Source organism: Cyprinus carpio, chromosome B7, assembly GCF_018340385.1.
Source record: "Cyprinus carpio isolate SPL01 chromosome B7, ASM1834038v1, whole genome shotgun sequence".
Classification (NCBI taxonomy): domain Eukaryota; kingdom Metazoa; phylum Chordata; class Actinopteri; order Cypriniformes; family Cyprinidae; genus Cyprinus; species Cyprinus carpio.
Window position 1 is genome coordinate 31,527,380 of NC_056603.1, and position 17,832 is coordinate 31,545,211.

The window sequence follows — 17,832 nt, forward strand, 5'->3', positions numbered from 1 at the left end:
AGAAAAACGATTTCGTTGAAAAGGAAAAGAGCATTTGCTCGACCAAATCTTTCTGTTTACTGCAGAAAAATAGAGAATCGATGCGTAGTTGCCAATATCAACGATTTAAACGATTTTGAGCATATTATTTATAATCCTAATTTAATGTTTAATTGCCTACCAAACTATATTTTAGCATAGTTTTGCACTGACTGTTCTATCAGAACAGCCAGCAGGTGGATTATAAAAAGTTGCAAACTAGTATGTACGTCTTCCACCAGAGGGCGCTTGGGGGTTCAAAAACCCGAATCTCCATTGAGCCGCCCTTCAAACCTCAATATGTTAATTATGGTTAATTACAAATAAGCTGAGAATTTAATAGAAATCCAACTCAGTATCTTTATAAACTAATTTCAACTGCCTTGTCCAGTATGGTAAATTATTGTGATTGGGTCTGGATAATCACTTACACCTAGCTATATCTGAATAATGACTGATAAAAGTGAAAATCTATTGAATTTAAAATATATAGTGAGGGAAAAAAAAGTCATCAACCAGATACTCGATTCGGCTAATAATGCCATTCTACCACGATGCATCTTTTTTTTTTTTTTTTTTCCTATGTCTATAGAATCCCCTCGTTCATTTTTTTTCTTGCATTGATAAGACACTGGTAAGTGGGCATACCAGTTTATTTTACAATGTATGTATTTTAAAAGCACTGAAATTGTGTGCATTTAGTTTTTTTAAAAAAGAAAAAACCTTGGCACACATAAGTGTGAGTTACTGATAAATTATAGACCAGTGGTAAGAGGTGTCAGTGTTAAATGTTTGCTGTTTTTGCATGATTTTTCCCTTTTAATTGTTTTTGATTAACTGCATTAAAGCCAATTACTTAGGGTCAATTTGACCCCCACTATAAAGACTGCATCCACATAAAGCTACAAGGATTTGAAAACTCCACTTTTCTTTACAACCAGAGAGGAAGGGGAAATGCTGACACTCTTCCTCTGAAGTTTTCTGAGTTCACCCAAATACACAGAGACACACCTAGTTTACACTCACAATACGGACCACCAGCAATTCTTTACTTCTTCACTCACACCGTGTGAATATTAACTCTTGCTGAAACTTTGCGTGCCAAGGTTTTTCCCAAGGTTATTTATTTTTTAAAACAAAAATGCTTACTGATGCCAAAATCACAAAAGACACACGCACACACACCTCCGACATGTGTGTATAAGGAGTAGCTGGACCTGTTGACTGTGGTTCTGGACGTTTGGTTTCATTTCGTCTTCACCATTAAGGACATGAGACCGTGCAGCCGTGTATTGTATGATGTAACATACGCTCTCAAAACCAGTTCCGCCACCTGTGCGCTTTTATTTGGTGACAGCGCGATGAGCGCGTGATCGACATTCCTGTACCATTCGCTTCTCCTCTCGGGACTCTGACGGGATGTCAGCCGCGGTTCGTAGAAACTCGTCCAAAACCGGGAACGGCGTGGAGTCCGATCCGGATGGAATTCAGACGATACGCAGAGAGCTGTCCACTGAGTCCACACACGATGAATGGGATAATGCTATTGAGTCTTCATCTAAAGGTACGGACGCGGTTGAGCAGCACGACCAGCACGGAGAATTAAAAGAAATAATGTTTCTTAACATATGTGTGATGCATTTGTATGTTAATGAACGTATGAAGTTTATCTTACGTTTTGAATAATTTGGCCAAACACATTGCACTGTCTGATAGGCTACTGGATAAAAATCTCTATTAAAACAATGTATAAAACAGGCCTATAAAAAAAATAATATTTTCTTTTATCACAATTTCTCACATATGGGAGAATTCTAAATAATTGTAGTAGTTCTTTGGTTTGAGCAGATGTTGCTCTGCAATGACTTCTAAGCACAGAAGAATGGAAATCTAAAATTCTAGGCATTTCTTGTTTTGGATCTTATGAGCATCGAATTAGTTGGTAATCATTTTATTTAACTTTTCAGTGTCCTTCACTTTCCATCCTGTTATTCTTTGGTAAAATCCCTGAAACTAACAATGGCATCATCCTCTAGGAAATGACATCACCATTTTGGTGTGAAAGCAACAGCACAAACATCAGTATATATTAGTAATGGATTTAATCGATTCTGTGATGTTTTGTGGTGTAAACTGGTTTGTCTCTAAAACATTCAAAAGATCAGTTATGAAAGTTAAATTGACAGCCTCTGTATATCCTCAGTGGCTAACAGGTTTTCATTTCCATCCTGTAAGTTTGTTGCAAAGGTAGCCTGTTTATGTTAGAATTATTAAAGTTTAAAATGTCTGTACTTGACTATATGCATTTCTGAAAGGCTGATGTAAAACTACCACACAATTATCTAGTAAAGTGTTAAAAAGGTATCCTGCAGCATTACAGAAATGACCCACATCATTGTTAGGACTAAGTTTAAGGGAGTGTGTAAATTTCTTTTCAGATTTTAAGACCTCAAGAGGAAGCATCAAAGGTACTTCAGGAGCTTCTGATGATAATATACCGACAGGTGAATCTAGCTCTCCATATAAAATACTTACTACCTCTTAATACACTGTGACTTATATGAATAAATCCTGATGACTTTGTAAATTGCCTCCATTGTCTTAATCACATAATAATCTCAAATAGAATACAATGTAGAAAAACTGTCCAGAGTTGGCAGCTCTTGGTCAGCGTACTCTGAGACAAGTTTCTAAGTCAGTTTATCCACCCTTATGTCATTCCAAACCTGTATGACTTAATGAAACACGAAAGAAGATATTCTAAATAATGTTGGGAACCAAACACTTTTGGTGACCGTAGACCTCCACTGTACAGTTACTGAGTGATTTCTCGAAATATATTTTACGTTCCACAGTAAAAGGTAAGAGTGAGTACATGACAGAGTTTCAGTTTTTTGATGAACTATTCCTTTAACTGAACTCTGACCCGCTTTGGTCACACTCAAAAAAAGAGTAACTTTTAGAGATCATACATTGGACTTTACAAATCCCATCGACTGTCATTTATTAACCCTCTCTGTTAAACACAGCAGTGAAACATCACATGATTATGGTCAAATACACCATCTAAACTGTGGATTGAACCACGAATGTTGCTCTTGAGATGAATGTTTTAGATTATAATTGAATAGTAGAACTAGTCCTGGAATTTACAGCAGTATAAAGGTTTGGTTTATTATGTCACCTTATATTAACTGACTGGCTCTTTACATCACTAATTCACTTTCCTTACACGTTTACTACAGCTGACTGGAATATTTTCCATGTGTAGGCTAATCTGTTGGTGTTGGATGCAGTGGTAGATATAATGTTAACTATATACACTGTTTCCTGTTGCAGTTTTGGCTATGCAGCTGGCTATGGTGGAGGGGCCAGATCGACTTCCTGCTGATGAGGGCACACAGGAAGTGCTTTGCAGGAAACTTTGTGTGCTGGAAGCTGACCTCTCAGCATTCATAGCCTTAATCTCTGTATGGTCATCCCTATTCGACTACATAAAATATTCAAAACCTTTCTGAAATGTATTTCAGATAAAAACACACATTTAACATACTTGCTTCCCTGTCTTGCAGGAGTTGTCTGCTCATTTTGTATCCATCAATAGTGAGGAAAGGACTATATTTATCACCTTTAAAACACTTGAAGAAATATGGAAGTTCAGCACATACCACAAAATGGGTCTGTTCTTATTTCAGTGCCACGGATATAATGTTGTATGCATTTATGTTGTACGCATAGCTTGCGTTTTATTGTTTGTAATCTTGTTGACTTTGATCTGTTTTGCATACTCTGTGCAGCACTTTGGTAGACTTTTGTTGTTTTAAATGTGCTATATAAATAAACATTGTATTGTATTGTATTATTAATAATGTCAAGTGCTGTAAGAGTAATGTGCACTACCAAAAAAGATTTTTTATGTTTCTTTAGTCTCTTATGTATGCTCACCAAAGCTGCATTTATTTGATTAAAAATAGTCATATTGTGAAATTATTATGATTTAAAGCATCACATGATCCTTCAGAAATCTGAAATGCTGATTTGGTGCTCAAGAAACATCTTATAATCAATGATATACTACTATTCAAAAGTTTGGGGTAAGATAGATTTGAGAAAGAGAAAAAATATTACTTTTATTCTGAAAAGATGCCTTAAATTGATCTAAAGTGACAATATAGACACTCAGAATGTTAAAGAGGATTTCTATTTTATAAAATAATGTTCTACTGAATTTTGCATTCATCAAAGAATCCAACACTGATGATAATAATAGAAAGAACCAATATTAATAACTTAAGCACCAATAATAACTGAGCATCAAATCAGCATATTAGAATGATTTCTGAAGGATCAATAATCGGTAGTGTACAGTATATTAAAAGATAATATCTCATAAGACTTACCAAATGTGTCATTTCCACCAGGCTTTTTGGGTCAGTGTATGGAAAACCTTCTCATGAACCAGGAGTTCTGGTTAACCTCCCTTGATCAGCTTTCAGGAATTGAGATCTCAATTAAAGAAGAGACACTAAATCTGATGTATAAAGGCTTTCTAATGCAAGAAGGTAAATAAAAAGTCTTTATGCACACTATATACGGTACTTTATATTTAATTTCAGAAACAGACAGTTATTTATAGTAAAACAATACTGTTTACTTTTTAGGGTCTTTCTTTGGATGCTGCACAGCAAATCAGATGTTTGATAGCTCTACGTCAGGAAGCGACCTTTATCTGGAGAAGGGGGACATCGCTTTGTTTGAGCCTCCATTCCTAGGTTCGGGGTGGACAGTGCTGTCACTTGCAGATGGGGCTAGAGGAACCAAACCAAAACCAGCTCTGGAGCCAGTCATTCCCTTTCATGAGTATGTGTCACCTTATGAATTACATATTAACTTCTTGACAAAATCAACATAACATATAACTTTTTTTTTTTTTTTTTACTTCCCAAGGTGGTTTCTAAAGTCCTGCCCAGAGAGTATATTAGTGGGTGGTGGAAAGGACACAAGTGACCTTCCCTTCCAGATTGGTGAGAAAATGTTTAAATAATTGTACTTTATTTAATATATCCTGTTTAGTGTTTTGCAGTTGGTAAGTTTTGGTAATGCTTTTGAAAGAAGTCTCTTAGGCTCACCACAAAAATACAGTAAAAATGTTAATATTGTGAAATATTATTACAATTTAAAATAACTGTTTTCTATTTTAAAATATTTCAAAATGTAGTTTATTCCTGTGATGGCAAAGGTTAATTTACAGCAGTCATTACTTCAGTCTCCAGTGTCACATGATCCTTCAGAAATCACTGTAAAATGCTGAATTGGTGCTAAAAAATTATTTCAAGTTGATATCTTATTAGAAACATTTTCTCAATGTAATTGAAAATGGTTGTGCTGCCTATTATTTTTTTAGGATTCTGTGATGAATAACAAGTGCAAAAGAACAGCATTTATTTAAAATATAAAATTTTGTAATGTAAAATGACAAAATTTGAAAAAGCTGTAAAGCAAAAAGCTTTAGAATAATAAAAAAAGATAAGTGAAGAGAGGAAGTGGATATAAGCTGCACACATAATCTGCAGATTTATATATTTAGAAACTTGAATTTGTTTTTAGGATTTTTAGGAACTAGAAATAAAATAAAATAATGTCATCATCACAATTGTAACAATATCTCTCACAGCAGTAGGGGTCTGTGAGGCCACAGAAGAGTATAATGCTGATGGACCAGATGAACTGAGTTTCCAGGCTGGTGAACGTATCATCATCCTGGGCCTGCTGGTGGCCTGTTTTGATTGGTTTATGGGAAAATCGGAGAGAACTGGGGATATCGGCCTCGTCAAAACCAACCTGGTCAAAACAACCAGTTCATTTTGTGAGTAAGTGCTTGTATCATTGTATGAATATTTCAAGTAGTATTTCTGTTGTGTGGTTTGTCTTAAATGATAGTTTTCACAGTTTTGCAGGCGACACTTTAAAACTTGATCTTCTGCTTCCATTACAGATCATCAGACATATTCTTGAAAGACGAGGATAGACAAATTGCTACCTTGGATCAGAACAAAATTAAAGAGGACACTATTGCTTTATTGAAGAAAATATGCCAGTCTGATGTTGGCACAAACTACAAACTTGGTAAGGCTCACAGGAATTTCAATATTAACATTTTAGGATTTATAAATTGCCTTTACAACAGTATCTGTGCTATGAACAGCATTTGTCGAAGAAAAAAAACTACTAACAGACCACAGAGGTAGAATTACAGGCACAAAGCAACTATGACAACACAAAACACATCTATTAAAGTCTTCTGTATATCCTGGTCGTAAGCTTTTCTTTTGTTTGGTGTAAACACAGCTAAGAACCTAAACCATCTTTACTGCTCCACCTTTGGGAAACTAAACTGAAGATTAGAAAACTATTTTGTCACTGCAAGAACTAGTGCCAGAACAAGCAACCAACACAATCAGGATTCAATGTCTTTTGTACAGGAATATTCTTGACATGGTTGACACACTAAAAAAAAAAAAAAATCAAAAATCAGTACAGCTGCTCATCCAGGGAAGAACTCGTGGTGCTCTGAGACCTGCAATCACATTGCCTGGAGTGCTGGGGTTCTCCCTAATACAGAGAGAGATGTGCTGTCACGATTTTGTAGTATTCATTGAAAATTCAACCAATCTGATCAAAAGGATCCATTGCCAACTATGAAAAAACGGAATCCTAAATGCTACTGCATTGTTGTGAAGCTAGCTCTATACTGACCTGTCCTGAGGAAGTGATTTGGACACGTCCCAGACAAAAGATGGCGCTGATGTTACATGCTTGTCCACCTCTGTAAGGCACAGACACAATCCAATGTTAAAAAAAGCCCATATTATGCTCATTTACAAGTTCAAAATTGTATCTTTGGGGTATAATAATAGATGTGTTACCTTCATCCCAGTCTTCATCACACACAGGCGCAGTCCAGGTGCTCACTGGGATTTGAAAATTGCTATCAGTCTTGTCACTGGCCACTGCCATTGAACATTGAACATTAAGAATCCATTATGCACAGAGTGTGTCTGCAATAATCCACTGTGATGAAGGTGAAGGGGTTAAACAGAGCTTACCGCAGGTGTCATTAACAGAGCACCGGTCCACACAGGTTGAGATATGATGGGACAGCTCATGTTTTCTCATCAAGTGGCGTGCATTGAATGGACACGTCCATAATTCACCAACCAATTCAGGATGATTCTACAAATGACATGAAGACCACAGATATATTATCATCACGATGAAACAGAAGTAGTTTTCTTCTAGGAATGCAAGTCTAGTTGCTGATATTAAATCAGTAACTTGGTAATAACCCTGTCTGTTTGGTAAATTCATGTTATATTATATTCATGCAAATGTTTAATTTAATTAATTTTTTTACCATGTGACCTCGTAATGTTATTCAAAATGTCAAAACTCAAGAATTAATTTACTATTTATTATATTTAAATATAAAATAGCTGCTGAATCACTGAAATGCTTGTAAGGCAGCTGTCTTTAAAGCTGTCAAAATACAGATTTGCCTATTTTCTCTCAAGTGGACCATTTACAGTACATTTTGTAGGCCTAAGTTTTTTTAGCATTTTAATTAAGATACTTTAAAAACTTTAAATGATTGGAAGTAATCTTGTGGCCTCACTGAATGTTTACTGGTTAAGAACTGATTATAACTCATAACAGAACAATGTGGGGATGAATAAATTAAAAAGTAAAACGGATGTTTGTTGTGGAGGCTTCTGCACGCGCACCTTCCTGCATTTGATGAGGTGGTATGGGAACCGACAGGCCCGGATCAGATGATTTGGGTCATAGGGGCACAACAGCAGTTTGTCAGGGTTGCAGAAGTCTGTAAAACCCGTAATAATGAAAGCAACTGTAAAATAATATAAACCGATGGCTTATTTAGTGCTGCTGTTATTGGCGCTCAATCTGCGTTTTACCTTGAACTTCTTCCCATCGAGGAGCTGTAAGAACGCTCTTTGAGTCGCTGCCTTTCTTCGGCATCTTTCTCAGTCACTGTCCAGCGGATTTAACTGCTAGAACAGAACGGCGTTATCACTAAAACGGTCGTCTACAAATCGCGGTGCTTATAAAAACATAAAACCAACGCCAACGGAAGAGAGAAATAATGCTTAAGATTGCGCGGGTTACTGTGTTTGCGGGTTATATTTCACGTAAATTACAGACAGTCAGCACTGGGCCACAACAGTTCTGAACTAACAGCGATGGGACGTTACTGTTGTATATTCTGCCGTGTAATCAATAGTTTTAAAGCACCTGACGTGATTTACATTATTAGGCCACTTGAGGCGCTAAAGCGCAAGGAAATGAACCAGCATGACAGGAAACGTGATTTAAATATATGTGTTTACATTTCTTAATTCTTTCTTAATTTGTTTCCTTTAACAAACGTGTTTTATTTGTTTTACATACCACAGATCTAGCAAAAGAAATTCCAGGATCAGTTCAAAGTGAGTATCTATCGATCTGTTTGTTCATTATTTGTTTGTTCATTCAGAGCAAATAAAACGAAACTAACTATTACTAATTATTTAATAGAATTTTATTTGTGTAAAGAGTTATTTTTTGTATATTTAAATGACTAATGTCTAGATTGATGCTTAGGATGGGCTAATTAAAATAGTGATCTGTTTATTTCTATTTTATTTAAACACATTTATTCATTAGGTTATTTTTTGTCTCCAGACAAGACTCATCAGACAGAATTAAACAACCTAAAACAGAAAGTCAAGCACATTTTGAGTGAGGTAGATGAGTCTCAAAGAAATGATGTTTCATCGGTCAGCAGCAAGCAACAAATGAAGAAAGATGCGGATGATACAGAGTCGTCCCAGGAAATCCCACGCTTTTCTGTCTGCTTCGAGCAGGACAGCACCAGTCCAGATGAACATCATGCACTGCTTTCATTCTTGAGCAGCCGTGAGCACCAGCCGGGGTTCCTGCTTTTGTACAGGGCTTACCCAGAATTCCTCCTCTCACATTTCGAGGGTCACTCTGATGAAGAGGAGATAGTGGCATATTTAGGCGTAGCTCGAGAACTGGCACGAAAGAAGCGAGTCTCTTGGGCGCAGAGTCGAATTTGTTTTCTTCTTGGACAGCTTTGTGCAGGGAGGTCAAAGTTCTCTCAGGCTCGGGTTTATTATGAGGAAGCCTTGAATGTACCCAGGGACTCTTTCACAGATATGTTTCTGCTCTCTGCCATTTACTCCAACCTGGCACTCATCTACCTAACACAGAAGAACCATGAAAAATTTTCCAGTTTTTCAGAGCGCTTGTCTGCTTTGTTGATGGCTGTCCCTGATTGTTTGTTTGGCTGTGAGGATCCTGAGGTATTGAAATATGTACTAAAAAAAGCCGTCCTGGCTAAGAATCTGCCTGCTGAGGCACGAGCCTGCTTCCTCCTGGCAAAGCTCCACCTGAAGCTTAAAGACGGCTTGAGTGCAATCCCATTCATTGAAAGGCTTTTGATCCTTGCTGATGAAGTTCCTGACGCATGTGATGAGACATTGAGCCAAGTTTTCCTGGTGTTAGCAAGACTCTACAGTGACCAGAGACAGCCACGCTTGGCTGAAAGCTGTGCAAAGCGAGCATCACTTCAGGTGTGTGCTATACCTTGATAGTGGTTTCAGGAAGCACTTATATTATTTAAATTACATTAAAAAAATACAGTGGTGGCCAAAATTATTAGAACACTAGTATTTTCACCAGCTAAAAATGTTTTTAAGTCAGTTATTTCTGTCTTTTGCTGTAGTGTGTCAGTAGGAAATATCAGTTTACATTTCCAAACATTCATTTTGTCATTAATTGTAATAATCCAGTGAGATTTTAGTTTGCACAAGGAGACTGACAACAGCCAGTGCTGCACACAGAGATCTGATCTCACCATCATCCAGTCTGTCTGGAGTGACATGAAGAAACAGAACAAACTGAGACAGACTAAATCCAGAAGAACTGTGGCAATGTCTCCAAGATGCTTCAAGAAACCTGCAAAGCTACCTGAAAAGCTGCTTTAAACACCAAATGTTGATTTAATTTAGTTAATAGACGTTATTTGATAAAGAAAATCTATTTATGACATTATTTGACAGCATCCTCATTTTATAGCATTTTTACACAAGTGCCTAAAACATTTAACAGTAATGTTGCTTTGCAGGTAGGTTTCTTGAAGCATCTTGGAGACGTTGCCACAGTTCTTCTGGAATTAGGTTGCTCAGTTTATTCTGTTTCTTCACGTCACTCCAGACAGACTGGATGATGGCTGTTTTCAGACTCCTTGTGCAATCAAAAATCTCACTGGATTATTACAATTAATGTCAAAATGCTGGTAAAAATACTTGTGTTCTAATAAGTTTGGCCCACCACTGTATATATATTAAATAAAACAAATGTATTTATAATAAAAGGTAAATTGTTTTATAATTAAATGTATTTAATAATTTAAAAATTCTTTAATAGATAAATTAACTAAATAAAATAAATTAAGATAAATAATTTCAAAAAATGAAATAAGTTAATTAAATTAAAGGGGTCATAAGATGTTGCTAAAAAAACATTATTTTGTGTATTTGGTGTAATGTATTGGGTTTATTAGGTTTAAGTTTTAAAAAAACACATTATTTCCACATACTGTACATTAATGTTTCTTCTCTATGCCTCGCCTTTATGAAACACGTCGATTTTTACAAAGCTCATCGTTCTGAAAAGCGAGGTGTGCTCTGATTGGACAGCTATCCAGTGCGTTGTGATTGGCAGAATACCTCAAGCGTGTGACAGAAATGCTACGCCCCTTACTATACTGTGATGACGTGTGTCCCGGAGCACAGAGACAAAAACATTAAAACCCATTATAAACAAGGCATTTGTTGCATCCAGTGGGAGCAAATTATAATTTTTTACACGTTGCATTGCATCGCGCCACGTAAACATAAAACCATGTCTGCATTTGTGATTGGAGAAACGACAAACAACAAGCGCTACTCTACACTGCTCAAAACCCCTGTTTGAATCATCATTGGCAAATCCTTTCAATATGTAAACATACTTACAGTCTGTGTGTCAGAAGCGCCAGCATTGTAGTCTATTCCCAGAATCAGGAAACATTCCTCCATAAAATGCACTGCACACATCTGACACCCAGTGCCTCCACAACATGGCAGCGGTGGCAACAGCAAGAATCAAAGTGACGAATTCTTTCTTTGCGTGAACATTTGGGCGGTGTTATGCAAATCTTCCCATGTCGTGATGTAGACATGTGGGGGTGTGTTTAAATGAGCCTTAACTTTTATAAAGAATATCTCTTTGGATTTGAGACTTTAGTCTTTGCAACTTTACAGATCTTCTTTATGCACCAAGAGCTCGTAACACTCCAAAGAGAAAGAAAAAATAGAAATTGCATCATATAACCCCTTTAAAAAAAGTAAGGATTTTTCCATTTATATATTCTCTTTCACAGGCAGCAGCACTGTCACAGCAAAAATTTAAGAAAAAAAAGTGCATTTAAATAATAAAATAACATGAAAAATCACATTACAATTACATTTTGTTTAATTAAACAATAAATTAAAGAGTTAATACCATTAATTTAATATAAAAATAACCAAATTTTGATATTAATCAAATAATATAAATTGATTTATGGATTCATCCATTCTCTTTCACAGGTAGGAGCCACCGTGTCACACTGTAACCAAACCCAACCCCCCCCCCCCCCCCCAACCCCCCCCCCCCCCCCCCCCCCCCCCCCCCCCCCCCCCCCCCCCCCCCCCAAAAAACCCCCCCCCCCCCAGGTAGGAGCCACCGTGTCACACTGTAAATGCATTAGAGATGTATGGAGTGGCCGTCCCAACACAAGTGGCTCCATACCTGACCCGTGCCGCTGCTTTAGTGTCCCCCAGCAAGGAGCCTGTGCTGGGTCATATCCACGCTCTATGCTTGTCCTGGCTCTTCCATATCCACGGCATGCCTGACAGAGCTGTTCGCTACATGTCCACTGTCCTCGACCACAGCGGTATGTCCAGCGTTGGCCAGTCAGACACTACTGCTGCTCTCCTGTGGTTGGCGTGGCTGTACATCTGCAACCAGCAACCCAGCACAGCTCTGGAAGTGCTAGACGCTGTGCTTTCATCGCTTCCCGAGCACTGTACTACTCAGCTGGAAGGAGTGGTTTACAACATGCGGGCCATTTCATACAGACATTCAGCGGACATCCGACAGGCCGCTGAGAGTTACCAGGCTGCAGTTGAGATATGCGAGGAGTTTGAGGATAGACGTAACTGGGCCATAGCACTGGCCAACTTTGGATTCATGTGTTTGCAAATCAAGGCAAAAAGATTGGCAGAGGAATACCTCACCCAGTCAGTGGAGCTGTTCTCTGAGCTTGAGGATGAAGAGCATGAACTCAGTTTTATTTTAGTGCTTCTTGAGTTGGGAAAACACTTTGTTTCCCAAGGAAACCATGAGAGTGGGAAAATATACTACGAATGGGCCCTGCTGAGTGCCATGTTTATCAATCACATTGATAGTAAGTGTTTATCATATTTGTATTATAGTGCAAGTATCAGTATCTAGAACAGTTTGATGTAAGTGAGACATTACAGTTCGGCTTCTGATTGTAAGTGAACATAAAACCCCAAATTACTTGATGTAATTTCTTTAAAACTTAAAAACTTTGTCATCAGTTACTCACCCTCATTTCATTCCAAACCAATAAGACTTTCGTTCACTGAACATATTTTTAAATTAAACCTGTGAGATTTCTGTATGTTGAAAGTCCATTCCTCCTATAGTTTGATGTTTCAAAAAAGTCGATGAAATTTGTATTAGTAAATAATGGCAGAATATTTATTTTTGGGTGAACTATCCCTTTGATACTTGTCCCTATTGTTCATGTCTGTGGATATTATTCGGAATAAAAAAAAATGCATTCATAAATTGAACCACCTGGCTACATTCTATCATGTCCAGATCCAGTCCAGTTTATTATCAGGTTTGCTGATCACCAGACTTATCTCTCAAAATTATATTCTTCTTTGTATGACAACAGGCCAGCTGCAAGCCACACGTCACCTGTGTCAGCTTTACGAAGAGGTGTGTCCGGATGAAGCCCAGTGTATCATCTACAACGAGCACCAGCTGAACCTTCTTCAGCGGATAGGAGACAAGAGCTTAGAGGGAGAGATACTGGAGAAGATCAGCCAGCTGTACCTGAACCTGGCTACCGAGAAGTGAGACCTGCTTATTATAAGATTTAAGAGAGATGTTCTGAACATACACTGCAGTACAATGAATAGTTCATCCAAAAATGTTTCCAATTTTTTGTAGTCATTAACTCACCCTACTTCACTCCATTCTTGAATGTCATTTTATTGTCTTTCTTCTGTGAAACATAAATTACTGTTATATATATTTTTAAATGTCTTTTATGTTGAAAATGTTGTTTTTTTTTCCATCAAAATTACGGTTAGTGACATATTCAACATTCTTCAAAAATATCTTCTTTTGTAATAAACGAAACTCATATAGGTCTGGAATGACATTAGGGTGAGCAATTGATGACATTTTATTTTTTGTGTGAATTATATAATAAACTTCTCACTCCATTTATGTATCCAGGAAGGACATAGTGGTTTAGCCCAAAGTTGTTGCAATAAAAATGAGTTGCCAGTAGTAAGGCATCACACATTATTATAAAGACTGACTGCAGAAAGACTTACTGAAGTATGTCATGTCATCTCACAGAGCCAATAGAGCTGCTTTAGATTACACCAAACGAAGCCTGGGCATCTTCATTGACTTGGGCAGAAAACGCAAGGAGGCTCATGCCTGGTTAAAGGCGGGAAAGATTTACCACATCCTCCAACAGACGGAGCTAGTGGACCTCTACGTGCAGGTGAAAGCTGCCTTCATTTTTACATTTCTGCCTACAGTTTTAGGAGTTACTGTTACTGGAACCATAGGCAGGTTAAATGAAAGCATAAATTAAAGCTCTAAATCAAATTTAAATATTATTATGTGAACTTTGTAACAGGTAGCCCAAGACATGGCTTTGAGCACAGGAGACACACTCTTCACCCTGGAGATGTTGGAGGCAGCTGGAGATGTGTTCTTCAACAGTTCACGGGACAGGGAGAAAGCCATCTGCTTTTACAGAGTAGGTCATGCACACGTTGTTGACGAAGAGGGAATCACACTGTGTTGTTATTGCACTCTGTGACTGTCAGGTCCCTGTTATTTCTTTTATTACAATAGTTTTTATTAGAAAACGTTAATCACAATCATAATCCTGCAGTTTGTGTGCCTGTGTGCTGTGAACGTTTGTATCTGTGTGTTCATAGACCGAGCCCTTCCCATCGCGGTGAAGACGAGCAGTGTGCGCTCTCAGCTTAGGCTGTGTAATAAGCTTTCAGAGCTCCTGCTGCAGCTGGGACAGTGTTCAGAGGCCATTGAGTATGCTCAAACTGCATTAGACATTAGCTTCAGTCTGGGTGGGTTAACACGTGCACACACACTCAAGCACTCTACAGTTTTGTATGTTTCATTTGTACAATATATTGTGTACATTCATAACAGTCTGGCAACATTTTCCCCTTAAACCTTGTTATGTAGAACTGTGGCTTTTAAAGTCAAGTTATTCAATGTATTGTACTGATTTATGATCCTTCACAGATTGTGGCTTTCTGCCAGATATTTAGTCTGTTTTGAGAATAAAGCACACGTGGTAAACTCATGTTCATGACAGAACACAGCCAAAAACCTTTAAAGACAGATAACAGTCTTTCCCTTCATCTGTGTGTTTTCTCACAGCTGATGATTTAAATGAGCGGGTGGCATTCCATCGACTCGCCACATTGTACCATTGTCTGGGTCAGTTTGAAATGGCAGAGCACCACTTTCTGAAAGCCCTGTCCCTGTGCCCCTCACCCCTGCAGTACGATGAGGAAACCCTGTACTATGTCCGGGTTTACAAAACACTTGGAGACATCGTCTTCTATGATGTTAAGGTAAGCCGGTGGATGTCTGCCATTGGTTTAGTCAACTTCACGCTGGTCGCGATGATAAAACAAGCAGAGAGCAATAATGTGAGACTGCAGTAGAATGGGAAATCAGTGTAAGAATAGCTTACTTATAGTTGTCTCTACAAATAAAGTTGGGAGAAGTGAAAGTCAAAACTGAAAAAAAATAAAAAATAAAATACACATTAAACTCCAGATTCTAAATTGACCAGAAGGTGGCAGTCTAAATACATACTCTGTAAATTATCATTTATTCACACCTCAAAATAGAAGCTTATTCATATTCAGAATGAAAATATATTTATATTTAATTATATAGAGCACATGCTATATCTAGGCATGTGATCATCTAAGGACAAAAAAGAAGGAAAACTTGTTTTTCCTTGTTCAATATGACTATGTAATAGTATTAATGATACTTATTATTCAAAATATTATTGTTTTAATTATTATTACACTGGATCATGAGCTTCTCGCATCTAAATGAACACAGTGCAGTGCTTGAGAGACGACCAGTTATTAAGCAAGTATCACCGTTTTTTATATAATCACCATTGCTTGTGTTTTACTAACATTTGGCATTTGGTGAGGTTTGATTTTGGACTATTGGTGTTCCATACACTGCTGCAAGAGTGAGTGTGGAAGCTGTGTTATCCATTAGGGGTATGGTATTGACAATAATCATTATATAAAAAAAAAAAAGAAAAAAAAAAAAGAAATATTGTTGTGTCAGTTAGGGGTGTCGTGATGTCCTGGTATTGTCTATAACCATGATATTTCAAAATGCAAAGAACACAGCACTAAACTCAATAGCAACTACTACTTTAATCTCTTAATAGAATAATAGGAGTAATATTTTAATCTCTTAATAGAACAATAATATTTTAATCTCTGAATAGAGCAATGACTAATATTTTAAACTCTTAATTGAACAATACTGTATGAATAATATTTAAATCTCCTGATAGAATAATAGGACTAGTATTTTAATCTCTTAATAGAACAATGGGACTTCTGTTTTAATCTCTTAATAACACAATAGCAACTAATATTGTAAATCTTCTCTCCTTCTGTATTCAAGACCCATTTGATGCTGCTGGCTATTATCACCTGGCCTTGGCTGCTGCTATGGATCTGGGCAACAAGAGGTCCCAGCTAGAGCTGTGCACTCAGTTGGCCACCATCTATCACAACTGTCTCATGGACCGTGAGCTCTCGCTGTTTTTCTACCAGCGAGCGAGAGCTTTCGCTAATGATCTCCATATTCGTCGTATCAACCTGGCACCAGACTACAGCTTCAGGACCACAGCCCAGTACAAAAACACAATAACTGGGGCAACAAGATAGAGCAGGACTCTAATGGGATATGAAACTTGCTTTTGATTTGACTTGTGTGTGAATTTCCCATGTTTACTTTTATTTGCTGGATGTGATGTATATTAGTTGATTTACGGAACGTCTGACTCATGAGACATGTTGATTGGTCCAGCGAGTGTTTACTGGAGTGTAAGCAATACAACTTTCAGGAATTGTCCATTTGGCTCAGTAACCCATGTTGGAAGTAACCAACAAACAGATACAATTTTCTTTCTTTCTTCCTTTCTTTCTTATGGAAAATAATTGTCAAAAAATGTAGAATTTGTTGTTTCTGGTTTTCCATTCTGTAAAATCGTATTACCTTCGTTTGACACATGCAAGTGATGTCAGTGAACACATTTTTACCTCAACAAGGGCTGTTCTGTTTGTGCTAAGTGCAGAGAATGACAGGAGTTATAGTTTTAAATAAACATGTTCATGCCTGGTGAAATAAATGACTTGGTCCAAACCCACCCAGCTCAGTGAAAACAAATCCACTGGCGCTGTAGGGTCGAGTGCACTGAGTACACTCAGATGAATGTGCTAAAAAGAGATTATGACCCCCTGGTCACCAATAAAAAGTTGATTTAATATGTAATTCCTTACAGTTTAATGTATCAAGGTAATTTATGACAATGCAAACCTTGAGTACTAGTGAGCCCTTGTCAAGATCCTACAATCACAGTTCTACTCTTTTGGTTTTCATCCTAACAATAGAAATGTTGGTACTATCCAAGCAGTTCATTATCACTCAGTCCAGATCAGATAGGGGACAATCAGCAGACCTAGTGCACTGGAGAAAGCTGAAACGATGATATGTGACTGTTTGTAAAAGAATAGTTACTTGTGTCGGATCTTTGTGAAAAAGAAGTACACTTTAGCATACTTACAGTGTGTACTGAATGTATGTTTTCGCACATTTAACTGAATCTTAATTGCAATTAAATTAAAGTGTATTATAATTTAAATTTATATTAAATGCAATTTGTTGAATTTAAGAGTGCTTTGTCCAACTTAAGCACAAGTACTTTCATAATTATTTATTTTCATAATGAAATATGGTTAAAGAATGCTGTAGAATGTTCTGACAATCGTTTATGGTAAACTAAAATATACTTTAATGTCATTTCTATTGAAATTATATTCTATATTCTTTGTCATGCATTTAAATGTGTATTTGCACATTTGTAATGATGAAGTTGCAATTTGGTACTTTAAAGCTGTTTTTCTGAGCCGAATCAAGGCAGAAATAGCCCAAACTCATGAAATGACAACAAATGCCTTAATTAAAAATAAAGCTGCGTGAAGTAGAATAGCTGATTCTGATTTTGATCCGGTTTTCTGAAACGAACTGTTCGAAATAACCGATTCGCGGAAATGAGTCGAACTTCCC

General features: G+C 37.2%; 2 protein-coding genes across 2 annotated transcripts; one reads left to right on the plus strand and one right to left on the minus strand.

Annotated features, from left to right (window-relative positions):
- Positions 1-1,033: 1,033 nt before the first annotated feature.
- LOC109088256 (SH3 domain and tetratricopeptide repeat-containing protein 1-like) lies at positions 1,034-17,410 on the plus strand. Its single transcript, XM_042728332.1, is given in 19 exon segments — positions 1,034-1,582; positions 2,457-2,522; positions 3,358-3,488; positions 3,591-3,696; positions 4,440-4,580; positions 4,680-4,878; positions 4,966-5,042; positions 5,693-5,888; positions 6,014-6,144; positions 8,490-8,522; positions 8,758-9,671; positions 11,859-11,881; positions 11,883-12,592; positions 13,115-13,295; positions 13,810-13,960; positions 14,099-14,220; positions 14,404-14,555; positions 14,875-15,071; positions 16,164-17,410. Coding segments are annotated over 19 exon segments (3,942 nt in total). The 5' UTR covers positions 1,034-1,437; the 3' UTR covers positions 16,431-17,410.
- On the minus strand, positions 5,983-8,357 carry LOC109088261 (gametocyte-specific factor 1). Its single transcript, XM_019102432.2, has 6 exons — positions 7,992-8,357; positions 7,800-7,897; positions 7,125-7,251; positions 6,945-7,028; positions 6,775-6,844; positions 5,983-6,630 (listed from the first exon to the last, which is right to left on the minus strand). The coding sequence occupies exons 1-6, from the start codon at positions 8,053-8,055 to the stop codon at positions 6,543-6,545; spliced, it is 531 nt and encodes a 176-aa protein (XP_018957977.1). The 5' UTR covers positions 8,056-8,357; the 3' UTR covers positions 5,983-6,542.
- Positions 17,411-17,832: the final 422 nt, after the last annotated feature.